The 10891-nt window shown below is 37.4% G+C and overlaps 2 protein-coding genes across 2 annotated transcripts; one reads left to right on the top strand and one right to left on the bottom strand.

Annotated features, from left to right (window-relative positions):
• Positions 1 to 208: 208 nt before the first annotated feature.
• Positions 209 to 3052, top strand: LOC309478902 (early growth response protein 2b-like). The gene is made up of 2 exons (XM_082142691.1): positions 209 to 552; positions 1783 to 3052. Exons 1-2 carry the CDS (start codon positions 396 to 398, stop codon positions 2790 to 2792), a joined length of 1167 nt encoding a protein of 388 aa, XP_081998817.1. The 5' UTR covers positions 209 to 395; the 3' UTR covers positions 2793 to 3052.
• A 494-nt stretch (positions 3053 to 3546) lies between these two features.
• On the bottom strand, positions 3547 to 5397 carry adob (2-aminoethanethiol (cysteamine) dioxygenase b). Its single transcript, XM_082143879.1, has one exon. The coding sequence runs from the start codon at positions 5188 to 5190 to the stop codon at positions 4420 to 4422; it is 771 nt and encodes a 256-aa protein (XP_082000005.1). The 5' UTR covers positions 5191 to 5397; the 3' UTR covers positions 3547 to 4419.
• Positions 5398 to 10891: the final 5494 nt, after the last annotated feature.

Genomic DNA, 10891 nt, shown 5'->3' with positions numbered 1-10891 from the left:
CCATTTTTTTTTTTTTTAAGAAAATAATAGTAATGTCCTATTCAGAGATATTATGTCTAAAAAGAGAGGTCGTGTCATCACATGGCCAAAAGCAGAAAAAAAAAAAAAAGGAAGAAGAAGCCCAACCCGTTTTTCTGTCCTTTTATGGTCAGTGACGTCACTGGACATTGACAGGCTCTTCATAAATGCATTCTACGAGATAAAGTTTCACTTATTGTCGCGGCATATATGAAGGGAGCTGATGAGTTCAAACCCGATGCGAGCGTTTATGATGAAGCGAGCAGGTTCATAACACACCAACTAGATCAAAAACGCTCTGAGAACAACTTAATAAAATTCAACCTGCTTTTTTATTTTCATTTTTATTTATTTTTTAAACAACACCGAGGATCAAAATGACAGCGACAGCTAGCAGAGATCAAATTAACGCGTCGCTACATGATTTAATGCGCTGTCTGCCTTCACACATCTACTCTCTGGATGAGATTCCCTCATCAGTGCCGATGGGATTCTCTGATGTTTGTTCTGAGCAGTTCAGTGAGGCGTCGGGAGGTAAGAATACTGTAGAGATGCTGACATATTAAAATGAATACGCTGTTGCTCAATAACATATATATTTCTTTTTTTTTTTTTTTTTTTTTTTTTTTTTTTGAGAAAATTCTTGTTTGATTTAGCAGTGCTTTGTAAGTTAAATTCAAACAACTTGTTGAAAACTTAGGGTTATTATTCTTGGTATACATTTACAAAATATAAGTAAAATACATTTACAAAATATAAGTTCAACAGTTCAACCTTCATTTAGGCTACTCTTGCCTTGCATGAAATGTTTTACTTATATTTTGTACATTTATTATGCTGTCAAAACAATTAATCGTGAATAATCGCATCTAACATAAACATTTTTGTTTACATATTATGTTTATATTATATATATTTGTGTGTGTGTTAGTGTGTATACTGTATACATGTATATATTTATACATATATCACTATACAAAAGTTGCTGTAAATTTTAAGTACAATCAACTTTAAGCAATTTCAACTTAAATACGTTAAAATGAGTGAAAAAAAGTTGAAAATTGCTTAACTTATTTTGATGATTTGACAGCACTAAAATGTATACAATTTATTATTGACTACAATTTGTTGTCCAAATCAATAGTTCGATCTTATGCATCTTTTACTTTTATTAATTGCTTGTTTATTTTTTACTGTTTATATTGCGATGAAAAGCCTATAACAGTCTGTTTATGTCGGGTCATGTTGTCACAAAAAGTGAACGGAAATGTTCAATAACATAAACTGACTTTCAAAAATTAGCTCAGAAACACTGGAGAAAAAACCCTTATAATAGGCCTGTTAATTTAAAAAAAGTCTATCAAGAAAAAATGTATTAAGTTCACTTAAAGGAAACATATAAGTATACTTGCAGTATTAAAATTATTACTGGTATATTTATTGAACGTATTCTTTAAAGTGTACTTTCAAAAAATGGGTTAGAAGTGAATAACTAAATGAAGTCTACCTTAAGTTAACTTTTTCTTTAGTATTGCAACTAGGCTATATTTAGTATATTTACTGCAATCTGTCCAATCAGAATACAGAGAAATACCCGCATATACTTCGCCTACATACCAACAATCTTTTAAAAACAAATAGCTAACTGAATATTTCTGGAGTAGATCCCACTTGGTGGAAACACGATTGGCTGGAAATAGGCTGCACATATAACGCAATAAGAAGGAATTGCTCAATCTAAATGTTTTGCTTTGACTTCTCCAGGTTGCTTGAGCACAGACTGCTTCGGCGTTGAGAAACGGGGCCTTGATCTGACAGACCCGAGCAAGTTTTCTCCTGTCGCCTACACAGGAAAGATATCCATTGACGCACAAGGAAGTTGGATCCAAGAAGGATTAATCAACTTTGTCAGTGCAGGAGTACAAGATAGGCCACCTTCCTCGGGATCATTCTCCACGGGCTCTCCCGCAGGTCCCACTCCAGACTGCTCCAAAATAGGCCAAACTCTTGCCAACATGGAGCATATATACACCGGCCCGCCCCCCTACACCTGTAGTGCCGATGGATACCAGGACCCCTCGGCCTACCTATCGACCACCACGTGCCCCATCACATACGCCACTCCGTCATACTCAGCCCCAAAGTCAACCATAGACGGGGCGCTTTTCTCCATCATTCCCGATTATGGAGGTTTCTATCAGACCAGCAATAGCCAAAGGGACAACATGGCTGCATTTCAGGACATTAAGCCATTTTCGTGCTCTTTGGAGTCTATTAGAGTCCCACCACCTCTGACTCCCTTGAACACCATTAGGAACTTTACTCTGGCGTGTCCGGTTGACGGGTCAAGGCCGCCTGTAGAGGGTCACGGCACCAATCCGCAAACCGTCCCACTCAGGCCAATATTGCGGCCACGGAAATACCCGAACCGACCGTGCAAGACGCCGGTCCACGAGCGCCCGTATCCCTGTCCGGCGGAGGGATGCGACCGGAGGTTCTCGCGCTCGGATGAGCTCACGCGTCACGTCCGCATCCACACCGGACACAAGCCGTTTCAGTGCCGCATCTGCATGCGCAGCTTCAGCCGGAGCGACCACCTCACGACTCACATACGCACACACACGGGCGAGAAGCCCTTCTCCTGTGACTTCTGTGGCAGAAGGTTCGCGAGGAGTGACGAGCGAAGGAGGCACACAAAAATCCACCAGAGACAGAGAGATAAAAAGGTGTCAGCGCCCCCTCACAGCTCGAGCGCTGATGCTACAGCGATGTGAACTAACTGTACAACAAGCTCTGACTGCTGGGTTAGTCATTGCCCCAATTAAACCTGGAACTATCGCTCTGTTTGTGTGCGCACAGAGATACGAAGGCAGCTTATGAATTAAGTGTTGAATGTGGTTTGTGGTAGGCTAGATAGACAACGTCCTTATCACAGAATATTTCATGTGGTTCAAAATGCAGTTGTTCTGAGATAGTGTTTACAGTGAGTATTTTTTATTACTGTTATGTGTCTTAATAAATTGTAATAAACACAGTCTGTATTTTTTGAGAATCAGCTTTCCATTGAGAGTGACAAGTGCCGCATGGCATTGCAAGGTTTGACCACTAGAGGTCGCAATTGAGAAACAAATGTGTGCGGCTGTCCGATTAAAGATGAAAGTGCATGTTAGTAAAATAAGTCTATATACACTACCAGTGAGATTTTTTAAAGAAATTAATACTTTTATTCAGCAAGGATGCATTAAATTGATCCAACATTAATAATAAGAAAAAAATGTTTCATGAGCAGCAAATCATATTAGAATGATTTCTGAAGGATCATGTGACACTTAAGACTGGAGTGATAATGCTGAAAAATCAGCTTTGCATCACAGTAATAAATGACATTTTAAAATATATTAAAATAGAAAACATTTATTTTGAAATGAAATTCATTTTTGACCGAATAAATTCAAAAACGATGGTTATAACATGCTTCTAAAAAAATTCTAAATAATCTAAAATGTATTAAATAATCAACAAGACCAGTTACCATTGCATATTTTATTAGTTTAAGTTTATTGGAGGAGAAACAGAACTTTAGTTTCTTATGTAAAATCAATGTTACAATCTTCATAATATTTTAAATGTTTCATTTGTTCATTATTATTCTTTTTTTTAAACTTGCATCTTGGCTAAGTGCTTTTCTGTCATAATGACCAAGAGTGTTCAAAATAGTATCCAGTGCCAAGTGAGTGTTGCTAAACATTTCTGAGCCAGATTGCAGTTCTGATGGCATAATGCGTTAAAACAATATACGGCAACGGAAACAAGATGATCAGATTCCTGCTCTGTTCGACTATTGTGAAGCCTGTGTTAAACCAAATCTCACATCTGCTGCAAATATTTAAATATTTATCACATGCTGACTGTACAAAGTGACTCCAGGCAACAGACCAGTAAAGAACAGAGAATTGATCTTTAGATAAATCTGCACAAAAAGAATAGCCAAAAGGTAACTAAAGACAGCAGCTGTGGATTGACACAGGTGTTTCAAATAACCATACTATTGATAAAGTACCCATTCTGACGTATTAAAGGGACAGTTCACCCAAAAAAAGAAAAGAAAATGTTGTTATTGTTTACTCACCGGCATGTTGTTCCAAACCTGTATGAGCTTCTTTCTTCAACACAAACAACGATATTTTGAAGAATGTTGGAAACCAGATAGTTGATGGACTACCGTCAATTGTCTGGTTACCAACATTTTTCAAAATATCATCTTTTGTGTTCAAAACAAAACTCGCAGGTTTGGAACACAAGGCTGTGTAAGTATATGACAAAATGTTCATTTTCAGGTGAACACTCCCTTCAAGTACAAGAACATACAATCTCTAGAATCAACCAGAACCCAGTAGTGCTTCAGAGGGACACTTTAGGCCCTGGGTAAGGTTCTCCACCACACCAGAATTCACTAGGCTGTGGTATTTCCATAAGCCACAGATCACCCTGTTCCTGGGCTTCACTATTTCTATCTGCAGTTTCTGAATGAGCATGTAGAACTTTATAATAGTGGCAGTCTCTCCCTTCGTCCGGCTCATATGGCGGCGCTAAGATGTCAAGGAAAGCGGTGGGTCCGTCAACAGCGTCTATCTGGTGGATATTGTCCTTTTGTGGCGACAGCACACACGGGCCGCTGTCCTCCGTGTATTCCCCCACAGACCTCAGCACTGAAGGCCGTAAAGAGCTGCTCTGGAAGGGCATCAGTGGAGGGTTGAACTGCACACCGCTGGTTCCCTCTCTGGGTTTATCCAGCCTGTCGAAACAGCTGATTCGTACCTTTCCGTAGATCACTTTCAGCAAGCCGTACATTCCCGGGTGATCATGCAGGGGTATAGAAGCACCAGTCTTTAATAAAAACACCCCCATGCTGAAGGCGTCGGTCTCGTAGATGTGCATGTATGTGACGGGAGGCGCGAGACGCTGAGGCGGCATTATCGACGCGCTCTCGACGCTCCGCGGTACAATCTTCAAATCGGCCGCTCTGACCTCCGCTAAAAGGTTTTTCAGCTTGCTCTGATTTTCCATGAACACTTTATTGTGTTCTCCGACAATAGAGGGGTTTCGGAAAGTCGTAAGGGCCTGTTTGGCGATTTTCTGGACAGTGGAAGTCATATTGTCTCGTGGCATCATAACGCAAGTGTCCAGCGTCAACTTGCCTTTCAACTTCACGCGCCGCTTTTCACGCGCTACAACTCGTAATTCAGTGATTACCTTCTTATTTGGGCCGTCAGTGTGTAAAAGCTTAAGGGGACCTCCAGGAATACCGTTAGGATCAAGCCATTCCTGGCCATGACTACTCCATATATAGGTATCAGATTCACACGTACGCAATGTCAACACTGCTAAACGTCACACTGAGAATTGTGGGAAATGTAGTGTTTTACTATTGTGTAGTTGAGGAGATAATGCTAAACGAATCATTTTAGAAACTTGTGCTTTTTATAGCTGTAAAATGTAATCAAATCTGGTTTGTCACGAATAAAAATATCTTTGTAAAGACCTATATGGACGTTATAAGAGACATTACACCTAAACCGGTTACTACAACTCCCATAACACTTGCTCTTCAAGGGGCAATGACACTTCGGTCCTTCACCACCTCTCACGCTTTGAAAATGCCGTTAGTGTGGGTTTACTGTGTTTACCCCCCCCAAAGAGTATTTTGACACATAAAAGTATAAATATCATTCCATTACATGCAATATATCAATCCAAATGAAATTTATTTTAAAGAAAAAGAGCATAGGTTATCCAACAGAATGAAGAAGTTTGTAATACGCTAACCCATTGAAATACTAAGGAATGCCATATATGAGTCATTCTATAATTAGGGGTACATGTCAGGTCCATGGACTCTATTATAATTTTTTTTTTAAATCATGAACATTTCACTTCAATCAATGATCACTTTTATATCAAGGGACATTTCTAATTCATTTAATACAAAAATCCAACAGATACCCATCTTTTATCTTGCAAAAATAGCATATTCTATACTGGAAGTTGCTGTTTTTGTGCTGTCCGATTTGGTAAATATGAGGTTTTGCTCTTCAAATTAGCTCTAGAATGCATGTTTCTGTATATATTTCTTATAAATATTGTCCAAAATAATCATTAACTTGTGAGAAAGGTGTTTAAAAAAATATTTTGCTCATGCATCTACATTAAATCACCCATTTTGTGTATGTCAGAGAAATCAGTGTCAACTGTGTTACTCCCTATAAAACCCCCTATAAATCAGCAATGATTTGTTCCAAAGTCACATGTCCAACATCACTGTGATGCAATTCCTTTTTTGGAGGGAAATGTGAAGACAGTGTGGTAATTCATAACTTCTCCTCTTCAATATATTATCTATATTATTGTCTGCGCATAGAATAGATTCATTGACCGTCAACTGTGTTATCAACATGTTCTGGTGAACTTGCGTCACATGTTATATTTATAAATGTGTAGAGAAAGAATATAAAAACATAAGTTAATCAAGGTCATCTACTAACTAGTCCAAGGCCAGCATTTTGCACAAGGCCCTAAAATGGCCGAAATGTCAACCGTGTTACCCGTCAACTGTGTTACCTATCAACTGACAATGTTGACAATTCAGTTTCAATTTATGCTCACACTACATTATATGGAAATTACATTTACATTACACAAAATTACAAATTGCCTAAAACCATGATTTGCATTACAATGGATAAACTTAACTGATCTCATCACGGCCACACTTTCTATGAACTCAGTATCCATAACATAATATATTCACATTTGTCAAGGGTTATAAACCATTCAGAATTACTCATGATTGACTTAAACCTACATTTGTTGAATAAAAAGAAAGTTATCATCTTAAAGGAAGTTTTCTCTTTTCCTTCTAATGTGTCCTGTCAACAGTGTTACTTCTGTCAACTGTGTTACTTTCTCTGTCAACTGTGTTAAGTGTGGTTTTTATGTCATAAATCTTTTAAATGTGAACTAAACCGTCAGAAAACTAGATAGGGATATCTCTGGAAATGGAAATCTTGGGTAAGGATGATGAATAATACTAAATTCAGCAAACTGTGAATTTATGTTGAAGAAAAGTTTCATCCTTCATGACATCATCCCACAACGACCATTATGAAGCCCCCAATTCATATTTACAAATCAGTTAGACAGATAACCTCAAAAACTCTAGTGAATAGACTAAAAAACTTTCAAACAAATGTGTTATCAAACATGTGTTACTTCATTCATGTTTCATTTGACACAGCATTTGTCCGTAACACAGTTGACAAAATAATGAATCAAATGTTAATTTTCATTAACATATAAAAAAAAAATCATTAGAGCTTAAGCTTGCCAAATAACTAATTTAGCACATTAAGGACATATATTATTTAACCACCTAGTTTATTGCTCAAAAAAGAATACTGATTTCCTGACTTTTTGGCTGACATGAAATGTACCCCTAAATATAGAATGACCCATATGTTGTTCAAACTTAAGACAAAAAAAATATTTAGACACTTTTTGTTCATCAAACATTAATAGTTAATGTGATTATTACACGTGGTTACACTACTGACACCTGTGTGAACTTGAGGGGAACTGACGTCATGTGTGTGGGGGGGGGGTGCGTGTGAGCGAGCGAGAGACGGGGAGGGAAGTACCGTTCAGTAAAAACATTTTTATATTAGCTTGTTCTATATCAAGTGCAAGTTACAACATAAATAACTTGTTTATTGGTTTTATTTTCCAAGTATGATTGTACTATCAAAATACCTGGAGTTCACTCTGAAGAATAAGCAGTATGGCCTACACAAATTCCCTCTTTCGCCCAGACTTTGATACAGACTTTTTGCTTTCTGGCTCAAACATTAGAGCACAGAAAATAAAAACTGAACGGTATGACATAAAACACAATGGGCTCCAATGCTGTCTGGTTCAATCGTTCTTCAAAATATCTCCTTTTATGTTCCATAGAAGAAAGAAAGTCACAGGTTTGGAATGACTTGAGGGTGAGAAATAGACTTAACATAATTAATTAGCTGATAAAATAATTTCTATCCTTTTAGCTTCCATATTTTCTAGGCTCTCAATAATAAATTGACAAAGGGAGACCTATATGCCTATATTTGCATACAATAAATTGTCACTGTGAAGAGTACTAGTATCCAGGAATAACTATCCCTCTGAACACTATATACACTAACACTATATATCACACAGTCTATAATGGAAATATGTCAGCACAATGAGCTGTTTTTCTTATAATGAAATCCACACTTACACAATTTAATCATTTGTTATTTAATTTGATGTTCCTCAAATCAAATTCCAAAATTATGCAAGAAATCAATAAATGATTGACTGCAACAGCAAATGATAGAACAATGATCTCATTATCAGTGCAGAAACAGACCGTTGACATTCTGGCTGTTGCCCAACCAATCATGACTCACAAACATGTTTGTATGACATTGTTTTAAAATATATATTTATAGAGAAAGAGACATGACAGTTTAGTCATCTGTGGTCATGTTGTTATTCCCAAATACTTCGCCTGCTCATTTGTTGGCATACACTTAAAAACAGAGTTTCTATAAAAAGCTAACGCTATGGAACAGGATGCAACACCACCGCCTACTCCAGTCTTCTAGGCTTGTAAAACAACATACACACTGCGTGTGAATCACAATATGAAACATTTTAGATGACATCATGCAATGCTCTATGTCATCTGAATTCACACCAGACATTAATAAATGCATAAACTCTCTAGTCCTCCTCGTTATGTTATGATGCATATCATGACCGAATAACACATTTAGCTAGGCAAACAAGTCTAATAATATTAGTCTGCTTATTCACTATTTCTCTCTCCTCCTAATAATGTGGCTTGTAAACTTGCCAACTCAAACAAGTAGAGGCGTCTCAGTCAGTTTATTTATCTTTTTGTAGAAATGGCCGCTACCAAAACAGCTGTAATCCCAACGAGGGGTATGTGACCCCAGGCCAGAAGGCTTAAGAACCTAGAAATAGTTTTCTTTGTGAAACTTGTAAAACAGTAAAGAGTAACAGAAGATTAAAATAAATAATCGTTATTGGTGTCATGAATTTTTTTATTTTTTTTTTGCTTAGCACACCTCTAGTGTGTATGTAACATCACACAATAGTGTAAGACTGAAAATACTGGTTGAGGCCTGGTCTGGCTGATTAACATTCGACCTCCCCATACAACCTCACTTCCTCTCAGAAACAACTAAGAACTCACACAAGAACATGGTTTAATGTGAATGTTTATTATTGACTGTTATGTTTTTTGGTGTCATTTGAAATGTCTCAAAGTGAGTGGTACAGATATCTAATATCCAGATAGATAAAATAAAAGGAAATAAGGTCTATAGAAGTTTAGAGAAAACTGGTTCAGAGATAAGGCCAGATAAGGCCGCCCCCCTTTTGTTGGATAGAAGCCGTTTGAGGGTGGTCTCCCCCATCCCCCATGTCACCTGGTCAAAGAGGATAAAGGAAGGTGTTCTCCCTCTCTCTCTTCTTTGCTGGACATGAATTGAATAGGGGGTCTCTCCCTTTCCTCTCTCTCTCTCTCTCTCTCTGTCTCTCTCTTTCCCTTTCTCTCTCTCTCTCTATCTCAGGTACAAGCTGGGTAAGATTATTTGGTGTAACCAATGTATAACCATGTTCTAGATATTTGAATTGATTGTGGAATTGATCTCTGATATCTGAAATATTAAATTGTTACATGTGATTATTCTAACTGATTTTGACATTGTTCATTTAATGGTTAAAAGGAATAGTCAACCATAGGCACAGATATTATTAAAACCTTTCATTTATGGAGTCAGATGAAATAACAAGTAAATACATATGATTAATGTATTGCAAATTTAACCAACCAATACTTTGCATGAGTGAGGACAGAACACGTGATACCTTCCCCATGTATTGGCGAACCGGCGTTGGACCAATATATCGGGCTTTACAATAGCGTCAAGATAGTCTTCAGTTACAATGTCATTGTAGAAATGTGCATTTTTATTCACAGCCAGCCATGGTTAATTTAATAATAACAGAGGGATTACTGAGATAAAGAAAGTGTTTTTTTTTTTGGCTAGACATGTGCCATAAAACATTTATTTTGTATGTGTACAGGATTCTAAACATATTTGGTATTTGGTAAAACCTTATTTCAGTCATGGAAAAATTGAGTGAGTCTATCTTTAAGGAAAGAAAAAACAATGCAAATCGGTTCACAAATGGGCCTTAAAGGGTTAGTTCACCCAAAAATGAAAATTCTGTCACTCACTGTCATGTCATTCCAAATCCATAAGACTTTCGTTTATCTTCAGAACACAAATGAAAATCTTTCCGTCCCTCAGTTGACAGCTACGCGACTACCACTTTGACGCTTCAAAAAGTGATTGAATATGAATATGTATTTTAGTCCAAATTTTCTGAAGAGACTCGACCACTTTATATGATGAATAGATTGAATTTCCATTATTATGTGAACTATCTCTTTAAAGGGTAACTAAACCCCTGGTCAGAGCCTGACTCCACCCACTGGCAATATTTGAAAAATGCTGGAAAAGTAGCAGAGCCCAGTGGAGAGGGGGCGTGTATCTGTGACGTATCTCTCTTTAGGCAAGGGCGTGGTTAACTGGTACTCTCTGACGTCAGAGGGTACCACAACTTCCAATAGGAAAATTCAACTGCAGTAGCCACTGTTCAACCTGAAGAGGGCAGCACTCAGACGTTTTTACACCATATTTTGTAAAATTAAAACACTTTAAACACAAATGTCAAAAAAACTACTTGAATCAATGAACAG

Source organism: Leuciscus leuciscus (genome assembly GCF_965113295.1).
Source record: "Leuciscus leuciscus genome assembly, chromosome: 17".
Lineage (NCBI taxonomy): Eukaryota > Metazoa > Chordata > Actinopteri > Cypriniformes > Leuciscidae > Leuciscus > Leuciscus leuciscus.
The sequence above is the reverse complement of the archived record's forward strand: the minus strand, read 5'-3'. Positions and strand labels throughout refer to the sequence as shown.

Coding starts and splice junctions, on each gene's coding strand:
- LOC309478902 (XM_082142691.1), top strand. CDS start 396: ATGACAGCGACAGCTAGCAGAGATCAAATTAACGCGTCGCTACATGAT. Junction 553..1,782: donor GTTCAGTGAGGCGTCGGGAG/GTAAGAATACTG, acceptor TGACTTCTCCAG/GTTGCTTGAGCACAGACTGC.
- adob (XM_082143879.1), bottom strand. CDS start 5,190: ATGATGCCACGAGACAATATGACTTCCACTGTCCAGAAAATCGCCAAA.